Source organism: Meriones unguiculatus, chromosome 18, assembly GCF_030254825.1.
Source record: "Meriones unguiculatus strain TT.TT164.6M chromosome 18, Bangor_MerUng_6.1, whole genome shotgun sequence".
In the NCBI taxonomy this organism is placed as follows: Eukaryota; Metazoa; Chordata; class Mammalia; order Rodentia; family Muridae; genus Meriones; species Meriones unguiculatus.
In genome coordinates this window covers 58,573,737-58,592,146 of record NC_083365.1, presented here as the reverse complement: position 1 = coordinate 58,592,146, position 18,410 = coordinate 58,573,737, and the positions used below count along the sequence as shown (strand labels likewise).

Below are 18,410 nucleotides of genomic sequence, written 5' to 3'. Positions count from 1 at the left end.
AAAAAAGAATCAATGGAGGTCTTTGGAAGTTGCTTTTCACCTTCAATCATTTGACTATGAAGAGATGGAACCGAAAAGAATTTGGGAAACAGAGTTCTTTAGCATGGTTAGTCTCATATGTTAGGTAAGAACACTGAGAACTCCATAATGGTAGTGCCACCATTTTTGCTTGCTTAATGAAAGCTCCAGGCTCCCACATGGCTGGAGGCTGCATTATCTAGATTTAATGTGTTGTTAAACATTTTCTGGCCTGGGGATGTAGTTCAGTTGGTAAAATACCTGTAACATGCAGAAAGAGTATGATTCAGTTCCCAGCACTGAATAAATGAAGTGTGATAGTGTGCTTGTACTTCTACCACTGAAAACGGAGGTGGAAGCTAGAAGATCAGAAGTTTAAGGTCATCTTCAGCCACATGAACATTTTGAGGATAGCCTGGGCTAGATATCCTGTCTCAAAATTAACAAACAAAAGAATTATCCAAGTCAAATTTGTAGAAATTAGTCAACTCCTTTCCCTTCTTGCCTTCATCTTCTCTCTGGTTCATTTTGGTCAACAATTTCCTGTTGTCCAGCCCTAGCTGCCTCAGGCAGAGGAGGCATTGGTTCATAGTCTCTTCTAAGTCTCTGAGAATGGAGGATGTTTCATAGAACAAGCCTGCAATGCAGCCAGAATCTCCAATTCCAAGGTAAAATCATGATGCCCCTTTTGATATAAACCCACTTTTGCAGGAAAGAGATTTTAGTGCCAAATCCTCAACATAGTATTTACATAGAGGGTGGGAAATTATTTGTTCCATGTCCCAAAAGTAAAAAGTAATCCTTTTAACTAAAAAAAAGAAATCAGACTTAGAATGGGCAAAGTCTTTTCAAAGTAATTACATACACATTCATACACACAAAAATAAAATAAAAACAAAAACATGTTCAGTATACTGTGAACAAACATGTTAACAATTGGTTGGTAATGGGCTAAAGCCTTAAGCAGTAATATCAGCAATACTTGTAATTTCACACAAATAAGATTTCACATCTCCATTTTCTTCCAAAGGTATTTAAAGATGAATTATTTATCTTATATATGCCCCAAACCAGAAGTACTGCCTTACTGCATTGTTAAATCTTCTAAATTGTTTTACTTATGGAGGGAACACAATAGTTATAAATAAATCAGTTATAAATAATTCACTGGAATCCACTGAAAGTTCATTAGGTTGGAGCAGTAGTTGTCACTTAGTGTATTGATTTATCAAATTAAAATGGAGCTAAGCATCTAATCATTATGCAGTTATTAAAACTCATGGGGTGATATGAAACCAGACTTGTCTTAAAATCATCTACACTTTTGTGTTTGAAAAAATATGGCTGACATCCTCTGACAGTATTAAGGACACTCTGCTAGCTTGCAGACAGACTAGCAGAGCCTTCCTCTGAAAGACTCCATCAAGCAGCAGATCAAAAGACATGCTGAAACAGCGAACACTGGGTGGAGCATGCAGGGAGTCTTATTTAAGAATGGGGGGAAGGATAGAAGGACTCAGAGGAGACAAAAACTTCAGAAGAAGACCAACAGGGCCAACTGACCTGGGCCCAGTGGTGCTTATCGAGCTCCAATCAAAGTCTATGCATGGGCTCAATGTGGGTCCCTTACACATATGTAGATGTTTGGTAGCTTGGCCAATAGGAATAGAGAAGGCTGTCTATGACAAGGACTCTGGTGCCTGCTTCTTGATCACCTTCCCTGAAAGGGCTGCCTTGCCAGGCCACAGGGGAAGAAGACGAACTAAGGACTGATGCAACTTGATGTGCTGTTTTGAGTTGGTAGAAGGGAGACTCCCCTTATCTGAAGAAAAGGGGAGGGAAAACAGGGGGAAATGGAAGAGGGGATAGGAACAGGAGGAGAGGAGGACCTATGATCGGGATGTAAAATTAATTAATTAATTACAAAAAGAAAAACTATGACAGAATTTTATATGCTGTACATATCTAAAGTGAGATTTTTTTTTCACTTCTGACTTAAAAAATGGCTCAGCAGGAAAAGGAACCTAGTTCCAATGCTCTTAGCCTGAGTTAATTCCTGGGACCCAAATGAAAGGATAATGAAAACCAAATTCCACAAATTGTCTTTAGACCTTCACCAGCAGGCCTTGGCACACAAATACCCAAAGATGGACAGACAGACAGACACACACACAAAAAAAGAAAGAAAGAAAGAAAGAGAGAGAGAGAGAGAAAGAAAGAAAGAAAGAAAGAAAGAAAGAAAGAAAGAAAGAAAGAAAGCAATGTAATAAAAATTTAAAGCTTTTTGAAATTGAAATTTCTTTTAAATGCTTTTAAGCATCAACTACAGGCTTGATGACAATCCTTTATATTTAGCAATCATAGAGGCATCAGTCATGGCTAGGGACAACACTGCCTCAGTTGACAGTTTAGACTTTATGTCTCCACGTATTTGTGTTTATGGTCACTCAATTTTGACATTATTCAGAAACCAGAGTGGGTGATCACACAGTTTGTCTTAGAAAGACTATACATATCTTGAGGTTGCCCTCATCATTTACTATTTGGCTCACAAAATATTTGCCTGATAACCATGAAGCTCCTCCTATTAGCTGCAATGTGGGGTTACATTTCAACATCAGGGAAATAAGAGGAGGTGATAATCAGCCATGGAGTGGCCCTTCATGCTAAGCAGTTAAGCTGAGAGTCAGTGGTTCAGACATGCTTAACTTCATCTGTTGATGAACACCCATAGCAATTCTTCCATTCTGGTTCATTTACAGGAGGGTTAAGAAACTAAAGTGGGGATTCTGTCCACTCCTACTATGAATAAAAGTAAATGTGATTTTTCTCCCAAAAAGTATGAAGAAATCATCTTATACTAAACAACTCATTGCTTTAGTTTTGCCTTTGTTTTATTTGATTGATTTTAAAGTTAAGTTATTATTGCTACATTTTACCTTTTCACATGCATATGCATGATATGTTTGAATGTGTGTGTGTGCATATGTGTTCATCTCTGTGGGAAGATGCATGCTCATGTATACATGTGTGAAAGTTGAGGACCAAGGCGCAATAGTTTGTGTTCGTTGTTCTCTCCATTTTATGTGGTGCAGAATATGTCATCTGAGCCAAGCACTCACTGACCCTCCTAGCCCAACTTGCCAGTTTCTATGGAGAGTCCCTTACCTCCACTTCCTATGAAATGTGAGTTCTGGGATACAAACTCAGGTCTTGCACAGCAGGCACTTTACCTGTTGAGTCATCAACCTAGATCTGCCTTCTTTTATTTTAATATAACTTTATCTTATATATAAATATCTTTAAAAATGAAAAACAAGAAATCCAGGTAAGGATTGTTAACATTAAAAGGAAATTATGAATGCTTATGGATTTCATTTCAAACTAGAGAACATCACTCAAAAGCTCCAGTGTCCTGCAGTATTTTGCCGTAATAGGTTTATTGTTTATTTATATAGCCTTTACTATATAAATATAACAAAGGAAAAAAAAAACTACATGCAAAAACCACAAGCATACAAATTAGCCTTTCTCTATGCAGAAAAAAAAATATCATGTAGTGTATTGCCTATCAGATTTTAGTGTTGTTGACATAACACTTTTTAAAAGCACTTTGGATTCTTTGTCTTTTAAGAGCAGTGGACCCTGACATGATCAGTTGGAGAGACTGGGCACAATTAATGATTCCAGAATTAGTATGCATTTCCTAGGAAAATAAAATCTGCACCTATTTCAGTTCTATGGAGTTAGTAGAGAGGCAGGAGGATTGGTTGGGACTTTTGAGAGTTGTGAGGAAGATAGTAATAACAACAAACATGTGCTTCTGGGGCTGGTATCTCAGGAGACTCAAATGCTTCCCCCCATGACTCAGCCTCTATTGAATTTGTTTTTTCTCTATTATTGATTGAGAAATATAAACAGGCATATAATGTGTTTTGATCAAACCTACCCCTTTCCCTCCCTTGTAATTCATCTTCGGTGCCTCCTACTACTTTCTGACCCCTCCCCACTTTTATCTGTTCTTACATTTTCTGTTCGTGGTGGTAGTGATGATGGTGGTGGTGATGGTGGTAGTGCTGTGTGTGCATGCCTGCATGTGTGTGTTTTAAATCCACCAAGTATATTTGATAACTTAGAGTTGTCCATATGAACATGGCTATAACACCATCTACTATGCATTTATAGATTCTCAAGTAATCTGACTCTCTCTCCCATGGAAGCCATCTGTCACTTCTGAGCTAGAGGTGGGATTTCATGAACCCCATTACCTGTCTATACTGGGATTTTATCTGTCTTGTCCTTGTCTTACACACACAGCCACAGTTGCTGTGAGTTCATATGTGAACAGTCATGTCTGGAAAACACCATTTCATCATAGATATTCACTGCCTCTAGCTCTTTAGGCCTTTTCGCACCCTCTTCCAGGAGCATGCCAGAGTCATGGGAGAGAAAATGTTATACAGCTTTTCTATTTAAAGCCGAGCACTCCACATTCTATGTTCTCTGCATGTTGAACAGTTGTGAGACTCTGTATCAGTCTCTATCTTCTACAAAAAAAAAAGAACATTCTCTCACCACAGTTCAGAAATGAACTGATGTATGGGCATAAAAAAGACCTTATGGGTAATTTATTACTCTTTCATTTAGCAGATCATAGGCCTTAGGACCTATGATCAAGCCCACCATGGGTTCCTGCCCCAGTTAATAGTACCAGGCAAAAGTTATGTCTTGTAGAGCAGGATTTAAAGCCTGGCCATGAGTTTTGACACAGGTAACAGAGCCAGGCTTAGGTTAGTTTTTTGGAACAGGAATTATGTCCAATCAGATAGCAGTTAGTTACTCCCATGACATGCATGCCATTACTATACCAATGGGCATTTCTTGCCAAGGAAGTCATAATTTTAGCTCATGTGATTCACAGTTAGTTAAGACTGTTGACTACTTTTGTCCTCTGGTAGTCTGTATAGCACCTTCCCACACTGTGGATGCTAGCTCATAGGGATGGAACTTCAAACATGCTTGATTTTTCTGTGTCTTAAGACTTAAGTATATTATGTCTTCAACAATAGTTTCTTGCTTTTAAGATTCATAAGTGGATATTAGACATATAATATAGGATAAACATAATAAAATTTGTACACCTAAGGAAGCTAATCAGGAAGGAGGACTCTGGCTAAGATGCTCAATACCCATTCAGAAAGGCAAAGAAGATGGACATTGGAGGAGGGAGAAAATAGGAAACAGAACAGGATCCTATCACAAGGCCTCTGAAAGACTCTACCCTGCAGGGTATCACAGCAGATGCTGAGACTCATAGCCAAACTTTGGGTAGAGTGCAGGGAATCTTATGAAAGAAGTGGGAGATAGTAAGACCCAGAGTGGACAGGAGCTCTACAAGGACAACAACAGATCCAAAAAGTCTGGGCACAGGGGTCTTTTCTGAAACTGATACTCCAGCTAAGGACCACTCATGGAGATGACCTGGAACCTCTGCACAGACGTAGCCAATGGCAGTTCAGTATCCAAGTGGCCTCCATAGTATTTGGACAGGGACTGTCTCTGACATGAACTGATTGGCTGCTCTTTGATCATCTCCCTCCGAGGGGGGAAAAGCCTTACCAGGCCACAGAAGAAGACAGTGCAGCCACTCCTGATGAGACCTGATCTGGATCTCAGGATCAGAGGGAAGGAAAAGAGGACTGGGAGAGGGACACGGGTGGGGATGAGGGAAGGTGGGATTGGAAGGGGGGAGGGAGAGAGGTACGGGGGTATACAAAGTGAATAAAATAACAAAATGTAATTAATAAAAATAAAATAATAATAAAAAAGATATGGAGGGCAACCTAGAACAATGGTAGTAGCTTGTAACTTTTTAAGGGGAGAATGGAATCCTACTGACCAAACTGATCAACAGTTAACATAAAGGTAACTGATGCCTGACACAGGCATTTTTATTTGAGAGTCTGTAGTATGAATGCAGACATTGCCTCCCATTATAGGCTAACAGCGCTTAAACTCTTTTTATGTGTGTATGTATTGTAGGAAGCTTCAACAGCAAGAGGTTTGATGTGGCATTTTCAAACTTTCATCGTGCTTGCCTGTACTCACTCCTCTACCTTATCCTCCCATTTCCCACCACATTTAACCATTCCTGTACCATTATCTCCAGTTCTCTTTTCAAACCACCAGCATCTCTCTGTTTCTGTGTGTGTGTGTGTTCATGTGAAACAGCTTACTGAAAATAGCTCCTGCTTTCACCATGTAATTCTCAGGATTTAAATCAGGTGGTCAGGCTTGGGAGCAAACCCTTTACATACCAAGTCATCTCCTCGGCCTGAGATTTTCTAAGGATTAGACCCATTATTTTCCTGTCAGAAAGTAATCTGAAGGAGAAAGATTTCTCTTAAATGTGTTTGAATACTGGCTCTCCAGTGTTATAATCTTTCTGCATCTCTTTCTTCCATTATGTTAGGAAATGGATGCCATTTCCTTCACAGGACATTGTGCGTGGAGTAAAGGTAGACCAAAATTTCAGTATACAATAGCTGGATCACAATAAGTATTGACTCTTATCCACACTGTGGATTAGTTCAGCCTCATAAGTGCCTGAGAGCTTCCTTCCATGTGATGGTGCAGACACCCAGCATCTTCCCCAGCAATGATTCTAGCACCATCTAGATCTTGTTTACTGTATTAGTCATGGGATAACAGGAGGCAAAGGGGCTAACTGGAAGTCTACCTACAGCTTTTATTCTTGAGAAATTTATCTTGTAGTTATAGCTGTAACACTATGGAAAGCTACAATATTCAGTTTTTCACTGCCCTGATACATGACACACACAAAGGCACAACCCTCTTACTACAGAAAGAGCGGAAAGCAGAGAGCTAGAAGATTGTCCTCACATTCTACACATGTGTTAACAGCAGGTAGATTTCTGCCTTCCTTCTCCCGGCTGCAGTATCAACACAGCTTCGTCGTACTGTGAGGGACTTTGCTGCGCCACTAGAAGGGCTGAATGTGTGCTCTTCCACTTGGCAGGAGGTAAGCTAGAGCAATATGAGATAGAGCATGAAAGCTTAAGGAAAAGGTGAATCTATTTGTGGAGAGTGTCGAGATAAGCCTTTAGGATAGAGAACGGTGAGTAAAGTATCAGCGTCTCCTAAGACTCCTCACAGGATCCTGATCCACTGCACACAGTGTTGATCCACTAGAGACACCTAGAACACTAGTGAAGACTCAAAATGGATCTGAGGCCATGGTGGTGAATGCCTTCCATTCTTTATGGAAGCCTCCTAAGTAACCCTGCCCCCTCTACATTCCCTTATAGTTTGCACCAACCTGACTGATTGTTACTGGTGCTTGAGTATAGCATGAGATGGTCAGTTTGGCCTTGCACTGGACAGTAAAGTAAGATTTGCACCTTGAGTCTGGTCTCTGGAGTCTAATTCCTGGGATTCTCTTTAGGGAGACTAAAGGTTAAGTGAATAAATGATGTCCAATAGATGTGAAAGTTGGAAAGCTCAATCAATGTCTTCTGTCATGTTTGTACTCACAGTGAGATAAGAGTTTCTTGATAGGTTTAGTACAGAGAAAAGAAAGGAGTTTAAGAGAGAGGAATAAGAGAAGGAAGGAAGCGGAAATAGAAGGAGGCACCATAAACACTGCACTTCCACGGAGGCCTGAATTGCAGATAGAAAGTTGGTTCTGAAAGTTTAATTGTCAGAGAACTGTGCCTTAATTGAGCATGGTTTTCTTGTTCTTTGAGGTAGAAAAAGGTGACTTTCTAAAGCATTGTTACAAGTCTCTCTTTCATCCTATTCCAGGAACTGGTGGTTGGTCCCCAGCATATTCCAATGACCAACAGTGGCTCCAGGTGGACCTGGCAAACAGAGTGGAGATTACAGCGGTGGCCACGCAGGGAAGATATGGGAGCTCTGACTGGGTGACAAGCTATCGCCTGATGTTCAGCGACACAGGGCACAACTGGCAGCAGTACAAGCAAGAAGACAGCATCTGGGTAGGAAATACTTTCCTCTTCCAGTGACTAAAGATGAGATGTACAATGCTAAACAGTGAGTGTTTCTGCCATCTTACTGTATCCAGACTGTGGGGGTTTAAGCACCGTCCTGCCTTTCAGAAATAATGATATCACATCTAGGCCCTGGGTCCAGTGTAGCTCTATCCAAAAGGAAATCAGAGTACAAACTGTAAAGAGTTTAGTGTGTGTCCCGCTTTCTTGCAATCTTGATAATTTTAGGACAGAATCTGTTATGTCTTCTGTAAAAATAGGGAAACATGTTGAAAAAATCTGATTGTCAGATTGTGTCATTGGCTATCTTACTTTCTTTAGTTCACAGTGCTATGGTGAAATTCTGCCAACAAAAGTAACATAAGTTATAAAAGGCTGACTTTGGCTTATGGTTCTATGTTACCATCCATCATGGCAGAGAAGTCACAGTTGAAGGAGCTTCAGGTGGCTTGTCACATGTCACCCATAGTCAGAAGAAGCAATGAATGTTATGCTAGAGCTCAGCTCACTTCCTCTGTTATTATACAGTGGAGGATCCTAGCCAGAAAATGCTGCCAACCACAGTGGGCAGGTTTTCCCATCTAAATTAGCACAATCACAATAGCTTGTTACAGACATGCTCAGAGTCTCATTTCTCAGCTGACTTTAGATTTTGTCAAATTGACAATTAGCATTCACCACTGTATTGGCTGAGGATATAACTGTCAACTTACTTGTTTATATATATCAGACACTTACAAAACTTACTAAAATAACTCATCTGCGTCACTTGTCCATGTTTGCTGAGTGTGGGGTTCTTTCTGAGGAGTCTGTACTCTGGTCTAACTGTGCTGAACAGCTGCCTTTTATGGCAAAGTTTAGACTTTTCCTGGCACCATGAGTAATTATCATATTGGGAGTACTACACCTGTGCTAAGTTTTAACAGAACTTTCTTCACTGCTGCAGTCCCACACATATGAACTTCTTACAAGTAAAAGTTGTCAGGAAGCTACAAGGAAAGTAGGGACAAGAAGCATAGGGTGACACTACCTAGAGATGTCTCCAGAGGCTGAGTTTGGAGATAGGGAAGACGACTCAGCAGGCACAGAGCTTACATGAAAGCATGAGGACTGTGGTTCCGATCCCCTGAAAACACACACACAAAAAGCCAGGTAGATATATCCATCCTTAGAGTCCCCAGAGCTTACTGGATAGCTACACAAGATAGAAAGACAATAGACATTGCTTAAGTAGATAAAGAGTGGTAGAGAAAAAAAGACACCAGAAGTCAAGCTGAAGCCTCAATGCATGTGTGAATATGTTTGCATACATGAACATACATGTACATAACAAAAAAGATAAAATGCTTTGGATAAAATAACATGTTAACAAATGCTGGTTCTAGTTTAGGAGAAAAAAAAAACAGTTCACAAATCCCTTCAAAAAGAAGATAAAATGTTAAGATACAGTGATGGATAACAAAATCTTACCCTCTCACAATCTAATTGGCTGCTATTGCCTTGACTTCAGTTACTAAATCTTCCAGTATTAGCCCAACCTTATTGAAAGAAATGTGGTTTAACTACAGTGATGTTTGCTGCTACACCAGGATAGTCCTAATTCAGACCAGGAGTAAGCTAAGCGTTCCTGTTAGTTAGCAAGCATGACATATTAAATACCAGTGTTGTTGTCCTTACTTGGGTCAGTTATGATATCAGCTGCAATATTCTCAGCAGGGATGACTTTTCATTTTGAAAATACTCTTTGAAGGCTCTTTTATTTTGTTTCTCAATATTGAAGTCCACATCATTTTTTCACAGATTTGTGCTTGATTTGCTGTTCAGTTTGGAGTGAGAAATAAGCAGTCCTTCTGCCCAGGGAACAATTTTAATTTTTTATGTTGACTTTAGAGGCAAAATGAATGTGGGATTATTTATTTCCTCTCGAGTTTTCTATCAGAACTGGTTGTTTTTAGATGGAGTTGTAGTCTGAGTTATTTTATTTCCAAAAAAATAAAATCAAAAGACCAAAGTTTTATTTATTTACTTTTTTCAGATCCAAGTGCCCTTCTCTTAGCCTCCCTGGGCCTCAGGATGCATTTCAGTGTGTGGGAACAGTTGGCAAAAGGCTCTAAACCATTCTTGGTTTTGTTGTTGTTGTTGTTGTTGTTTGTTTGTTTTCTTTCAAGGCAGGCAGCCCCTTCTTCTACATCTATAGAGAACTAAATCTCCCCACATGACTAATTTGGGGGTGCTTAGAAAGGGAACTGTAGAATTGACAAGGTTCTTAGAGCTGCAGGCTTGAAAGGGAAGACTGCTTCTATCATCTCCCATCAACCTTCAACAGCCTTAACATTGACCACCACAATTAACACTATTAGTCAAAACAAGGTTTTATTTCTAAGTATACTTGATTGTGAAATTATGATCTGTTCCTTTTTTTTTTAATTTTCACAGTTTTTATTTATTTATTTATTATATTAATCATAGGTTATTTACTTTGTATCCCAGCCGTAGCCCCCTACCTTATTCCCTCCCAATCCCACCCTCCCTCCTTCATCTTCTCCCTGCCCCTTTCCAATTCCACTAACAGGGGAGGACCTCCCCGCCTTCCCTCTGACCCTAGCTTATCAAGTCTCTCCAGGACTGGCTGCCATGTCCTCTTCTGTGGCCTAGCAAGGCTGCTCCTCCCTCGTGATGGGGTGGAAGAGCTCGCCATTGAGTTAATGTCAGAAATAGTCCCTGTTCCCCTTATTGGAGAACCCTTTTCTCAGTTGAAACATGAACTTTGTCAGACTTACTCTGGAAAAATAATATCTAACCTCAGTGTTAAATTTGCACACTGCTAAATATAAAAGTAAGAAATCACCAACTACACCTATCTTTACCTGTATGTTGTAAATAGTGTCTAAACTTTGAAATGGTCTAGGAGAGTTTGTCAAACTGGTGTTCTACAAACATTTCACAAATAAGTAAAGATGCGTTTTTACCTAATATTGGAACTCACATCAAAAGATGCTGTGGTTAAATACATTGCCTTGAGTATGAGAGATAACATGAGAGTGGACTGTTTGCTGTACAGACATGAGGATCTGAGTCCCATTCTCCAGTGTGGATATATTAAAAATGAAAAAAAAAAATGAACATAGTGACACCTACTTGTACCCCTAGCTCTAGGGAGTCAGAGATAGGTGATCTCTTGGGATTGCTAGCCAGAAACTCAAGCTTAATAAGTGAGTTCCAGGGTTAGTTAGAAAACCTGACTTAAAAAATAAGGTGAGAGAGACTATGGAATATATCTAATGTTGACTGCCAGCCTTAGTACACAAAAGTAAATATGCATGCAAGTACACACATGTACACACACAATACAGCACCTTCATTTTTCCCTTCTGAATTTTATTTTTTCATTTAACTTTGGGAATAAGGTGACAGATTCAGGGAATGAAAAATAAAAAAAAATTTTAACACAATGTTTGGAGGGCTCATTTTAACTTTCCGCATAAACACATCGATATTAAGGATCTGCTTCATTAAGGATGCTGCCTAAGAACAGTAGAGAAAAACTTATCCTAATCTTTTAAGATTTCTTTGTGTGTGTGTGTGTGTGTGTGTGATGTGTGAATGTATGTGTGTGTGTTTGAATGTATGTGCATGCCTACTGACATGAATGTGGACTAACACGTGTTGAAATTCTTCTTTATATTCCCATGTGTGTACATGTATACTATGACTTATAGAGTACCATGAATGGTGTTGAGAATGCCTTCATTGATGGTCCTCTTCTTTATACTTTGAGGCAGGGTCTCTCACTTAACTCAGAGCTCACCTTTAAACTACACTAGCTAGTCAGCTTGCTCTAAGGAAGGAGCTCCTCCTTGTCTCTTGAGCAATGGGATTACAGACAGAATGCCACACCCACTGTTTTCAGTTCTGAAGATTAAAACTGTTCTCCATCCTTGCGAGGTGATCCCTATCTATGCTGAGCCTTTTCTTTAGCACCCAGGTTTTTGTGTTGCTGGGGATGAAACTCATGGCCTGAGGCATGCCAGGCAAGTTCTCTCTCAACAAGTATATCCTGAGGCTCACTTCTTCCTTTGCAGAGGCTTGACATTTGATGTGCTTCAGTTTGTAATGTTTTGTTGTTGTTGTCATTGTTGTTGGTTTATTTATTTATTTATTTATTTATTTATTTATTTATTTATTTCAAGACAGGGTTTCTCTGTGTAACCTTAGCTGTCCTGGATTCTCTTTGTAAACGAGGCTGGCCACGAACTCAAAGAGTTCACACCTCCACAGTGTCAGGACTATAGGCATGCACAGTCATTCCAGGCTTTCTAATGGTTTTTAAAATAAGTATTACAAACAATACAAATAGCACACTTAGTGTGGGACGTGAACTTATCAGCACTCAAGAGATTTCTTTTATTTCAAGTTCACTTCAGCATTAAGAATCTTAAAAAGACACCCTTGTAATAGACGGAATTCTCCATGTGCTAAAAGTTTAATTTAGAGAGTCTCCGGTCTGGTACTGAGTGGCTTATTCCCGAATGAGGACACTGAACAGCCACTTAGCAATGCCTCATGATTTATTAACAAACTGAGCTCCTGGCCACTAAAGGATCAGGCGTGAAGGTGTCTCAGGGACAGGCTTGGCAACAAATTTTAGAATCCTAGTGGATGTGAAGTCTCTCTAATTTGTGGTTTAGACATGCCAGAGAAATGCAAAGATTACAGTTCTAACTCTGAGCAGCAGCTGGAGCCAGTGTGATTTCCTTTGTGTGTGTTGGTGGTATGCATGTGTAGGTTAGATGACAAGGGGCAGAAGACCCTTCTTCTCTTCTCCCTCTGTGTGTTCCAGGAATAGAACTACATCATCACTCTAGAACAAAGTACCTTTCTTCTGAGCCATCTCCCCAGCTCAGGATTCAGGTCTTTAGTGAGGCAGGTTAAATGAAGTGCTTGATGCTCCTGCCTGCTTTTACACATGCATCAAAAGTTACAAAAGCTGTTTCTGTGACCCAATCCATGTCTTTCCTACATGGAGACTTCCAAGTCACCTAACATCTTTGAGGATACCACACTGCTACCCCTTCTTCATTTTGTTCACAAAGAATCACAAAACAAAAAACATAGTCATCCTGGTGCTTAAAATTTCTCTGCTTCCCAACTGCTTTCTTTCCCTTTTCAAATCCAGCCCCAACATTATCAGTGACAGCATGTAACTCTTTGTAATAATTTGTTTCGTTTGTCTTTCCCAAACACACTTCAAGAAGCCCCTTTCAGGTGCAGATTTCAGACAAACATCTGCTGCTAGTAGTTTCTGCTGTTTGGATCATGCAGACGTTAGATCATCTTACTTAGATGACCTTTCCATTTATACCTTCCTGCACTCTATTCAGTTCATGAAACCTTGCATTTAATTCCGGTCAGTTTTTCTAAGATGATAGAGCTCTAGCCATCCTTTATGTCATAACATTGAGAGTTTCCTCTGAAGAATTTGAAGAATATAGACAACGATCCTGGGGAAAAATAAGAAACTTGAAGACTCATGTCCATAAAGAGACAAAGAAGCTTGCAAGGTATGGAAGCTTGCAAGTTACCTACACAACTGATGATCCTAGCTCAAAAGACAACCTCCCAAAGTTCACAGTGTCTTCCTGTGGGTCTGTGTCCCCAGGACATGCACTTCTGGCAGCAGGTCCTCTTCAACTCAACTGCATGTACCTGGGCACTCTAATAAGGTTATGAGCTCATCATTTTACATTTACATGAAGCCTAATCAGTTGTTTCTATTTTAGAAAAGACATTGAGATTTCAAAAGCTCAAGAAAGCTGGGCTCTGTCACATGTAATAGAGCAAACAGAACCAGTTTACAAATTCAGCTCCGCCTGCCCTGTCATATAAACACAAACAACTAGGTAATACCTTAGCCTAACAGTACTGGAAGTTAGGATCTGATAAAGAAGAGGAAGCAAGCAGCCTACACCAAGATTTCAGAACCCAGTGCTGAGCTAAACCAAATCAGAAAATCAAGCCTATTTGACAAAATCTGCTTTGGAGAGTATTCTGGTTTTGTAGGAAGATGTGGTGGACACAGAGATGTTTAATCTGTGTTCCCACTCTGTTCCTTTACTGAAGCTACAATATGAAGAACTGCCTCCCATACCTGCAGCCACATACCCATGAGGAATTGTATTCCCTCAAAATGTAAACCAGAATAAATGCTTCTTCATGAAGTTGCTTCCTGTTGGCTGTTTTGTTACAACAATCAGAAAAGCAACAGATACACTAGGCTTTCACTTTCCTGTGAATATCTTGTGTTTTCTTCAGATTAATTTTGCATTTTGCTTTTACAAATATGAGAAACATGAGCCATCAAGTACTTGACAATGAGGTCTTCTGATTTCTGTACTTCTCTAAAGTCTGTTTGAATATAAAAGGCTTGCACTAGCTTCCCAGCACTTTCACGGAGGTCAATTGAAACAATGGATTACACATTTCAGTCATCAGTTCCCCAATTTCATCCTTGAGCAGCTCCCAAATTTTCTGGGAGATGCTCTCCTATCTTCTTAATTTACACACATTTATTCTGCCAATTTTCCCTACCATGTCCTGAGTATTGATCACTGTTTGATATACTATTTTAAGCCTACCAATTTCAGAAAACAATTTGCAAGAAAGAAGTTCATTACTATCAACATATATCTTTTCAGCTCTCATTATATGCCTAGCACCAGGCAAAATGTATGAACAGAGACTTAAAGACACAGTCACTTCCTTTCCTGTATACCTAGAACCATTAAGGGACTAAAACGTAGTGCCTCTGTAACACGGCCACATTCTTATTTGGGTGTGTGTATGTGATGCACACATATGTGCATTCAAAAACTAAAGGCAGATGCTGTGTGTTTTATTAGGGCACTTTCTGACTTACTCCTTTGAGAAAGGGCCCCTCAGTGAATCTGGAGCTAGGCTTGCAGCCAACAAGCTGCAGTGATCCTCCTGCCTCAGCCACTGATAGCCCTAGGTATATAATACAGGTAGGCACACCATCAAACCTAGTTGTTTGTAGTTTGTTTATTGTTTGTTTGTTTTATGATAGTTCAAAGGATCCATGAACAGACAAATACCTTCATGCTTATATAGCAAGAACTCAACACTTGCACCATATCCACAGTCTTTGTTTTAGAAACATTAAAATGAAGTGACAAGACTACATATTACAATATACCATCAAAGATATTTGCTGGGATTTTTTTTTTTTTTTTTTTTTTTTTTTGTGGCCTGAAACACACTACATAGGCCAGGCTGGCTATGAGCTCACCACTATTGCCTGCTTCAGACCCAGATTATTATGACTAAAGGAACAGGCCATCAGGCTTGGTGACTGACAGGATTTTAGAGATGTCTCTCTTATTGGTTTTCTCACACATAAACACTTAGAAGTGCATGCAATGGGTGTTGATTTTTGACTTGAACATTATTTATAAGTCATACAGAAGGGATGAATAATAACTAGGGGTATTGAAAAGGCCTTAAAGAATTCTATTATTTTATGTTTACTTAATATTATACAATAATTAATATTAATGTATTAATAAATACATATTATTTAATATCACATGATAAATAAACATGAATATATGTTTATATATTAATTGAAGTTCCATGCTACATGAAGCTATGCAATTGGCTACTTACTGCAATATAAGCCCACAAAGAAAATCTATTGTCTACCTCTCCAAAGAAAAAACAGTTCAGGCTTGGGAAAACATTTGAGTTGTTGATCAGGTGAGTCTAAGAAATCCCAAACTAGATAAGCTATTGCTATCATCCTCGGTGACAGAAAAAGAAGTTTCAACCCTACTGCAAAAGATGCCACACACTTTGGATGTAGGACTTGGAGGGATTAATGCAGAGCTGGAAGTCTCCCTGGAGAATAGCTGCATAGTGTTGAAAGGAGCCATGGAAGCTGCCGAGGAGAAAAGTAATCAAGTTCCCTATTCTGCTACAAGACCTACACAGGACAGTGGCCACCATGGCAAGATACTGCCAAAGGTGCAAGAGTGGTGTTTATGTGGGAGTAATCAGCAGCTTCCTAGACTTGGGCTTAAGGTTTGCTCATTAGGAGGCAAACTCATGTTTACTACCGCAGACCTCATTAGTTAGCCATGGCTGGAGAGGTCATGGAGCCTATAGGAGGACTTCCTACAGCCTCTTGACTATCTCTGAGTGACACATTATACCCATAGAAAAGTGCAGCTCTCATCCCTCATTAAAGAAGTTTTTTTGTTGTTGTTGTTTGTTTTATCAGAGAGAGACTATTATAGAAGCCAAAATATGTGAGCAGCTGTCCACAGGATGCCTGTTGCCAATTAATACATTTATAAGACAACCCAACAACATCTAAGTTTCAGGGAATACTACAAATGAGTAGAAATACTGTAGGAGCCCAAGGACCAGGACATTTGCTAAAAAAGAGTCTTCTATAAAAAGAACAAGAAAAATAAAAGAAGTAGGGGGTGAGGTTAGTTGAGATAAGGAGTGGATCTGAAAGCAATTAGGGAGAGAAGTGAGAGGTGAATGTAATTAAGACACAATGTATGAAATTCCCAAAGAATGAGTAAATATATACGAATACATATAGGCTTATACATGAATATATTTTTTTTCAGTAAAACTCCCAAAGTACTAATATAAGCTGCTTAACAAAAAGCAATAAAGAACTCTGCACTCTCTGGCTGATTAAGAGACCACGGATACAAAGATCAATTGCTGCCATGAAGCAGGTTGGATCCGACTGTGTCACTGGATAGAAACGTAACATGCCCTTGACCTAGCACATCTTCACCACCAGCAATGGCAGGTGTAGACGTACCTGCGTCATGACCTTCAGCATTCATACCTCTACAAGTCCGCGTCAGACACTTGGGTTTCCAGCTTGCCTTGCTTGTGGTGTAGGAAGTACCTGGGAATGAAGTCTTACCTTCACCATTGATCCAGCTTTACATCACCAGGTATAGACTACTGAAGCCCAGTGTTCTTGAGATGCCTTAGTGGCTCTCTGTGGTCTTTGCTGAAGGAACACTGCTGAAAATGGAGGAAGGAACAAGTGGCCAAATCAACAGCTGGTGTGTGCTCTAGCCCCAGCAGCCTTCTCTCTAGCACTCTGGCTCCACACTTAGTCCTAAACTTTTCTCACTGATGCCTGTTTGCTTTTCCTTCTTAATGTGAGAATTGGCTGAGATGTTCCAGGGCACTTCCCGGCATGGGGTCTAACTTTAGAAGCATGCTTTCCCACATTTACACAGGTGGCATTGATACACATTTTACACACAGGGAGCCAACATGTAGTCTTCAGGATTAGTATTCATACAGACACTTTCTATGAAGGAGCAGATAACTGCAGCCCCCTCCCTGGTTGCATTTGTGGTGGGAGAGGATTCAGCAATTGCTATCAAAAGACCGGGGTGATCTGCTTAAAAGTAATTCTTTTAAATCCACTGTTGTGAAATTAAGCTTGCTGTCAAAGTACTCCATATTTCCCAAGAAGTTCAACTCATAGTAGTATTTTCAATATGTAAACCAACTAGGTTCTGAAGACTTTCTCCAGAGAATAAAAGAAATCAGAGTTAACATCTCAATTTTAACATGGTTTTTGTTCCTTTAAATTTATTGACTTGTATTAAATATAATGTCTGAGAGAGGGAGAAGTATTTTTAACTGACTTCTTTTTACTGAGGTGTTTGTGTGCACTAATGTGTATGCACATATGTGTGATGGCATGCAGAGGCCAGATCTCAAATTTAGCTGTCTTTCTTCCAGGTAATTTGGAGACAGATTTTCTCAGTAGTCTGAATCCCTTGAGTTTGGCTCTGCTTGCTGGCCAGGAGACCCCAGGAATCCACTTGTCTCTGCCTATGCTTAGATTACAAATGCACATTCCCACACTCAACTGTTCACTTGGGTTTCAGGGTTCAGTCCCACATCCTCATTTTGAACAAAAAGCACTTTATCAACTGAGCCATCACCACCCCTATTACTGAGCATTTTAATACTATACATGAAATTTGTGTTTCATCTTTAAACTGTTGTTTTCTTCTATACTTTATCTCTGCTTTAAAGGTGAAAATAATCTGTGGCACTGATAGACAACTAGATTCCTAGGAAGCTTAGCTTCCTCCCTTAAAAAGCAAGTGTAATGGGGATTCTGACTTCATATGACCTGTACAAGGGAGTTTCAAAAAAATGAGCATGCCTCAAAATGTCCCACAGGGCTAGTTAAGGCACAGTGCTGAGCTCTGCTTGTAAAACACCTGACCCAACAGGACAGAGTTGGGCTTTTACATTTCTTGAAAGAAAAGAAATTAAATGGTTGTG

At 39.7% G+C, this 18,410-nt stretch overlaps 1 protein-coding gene across 2 annotated transcripts in view; it reads left to right on the top strand.

The window, feature by feature from the left end:
- The window catches only part of LOC110560660 (contactin associated protein family member 5), a 755,447-nt gene that overhangs the window by 163,921 nt on the left and 573,116 nt on the right, over window positions 1–18,410 (top strand). For both annotated transcript variants that reach the window (XM_060371591.1, XM_060371592.1), the window contains exon 3: window positions 7,843–8,036. In XM_060371591.1, coding sequence (XP_060227574.1) covers window positions 7,843–8,036 — 194 coding nt within the window. The remainder of the gene's footprint in view (window positions 1–7,842; window positions 8,037–18,410) is intronic.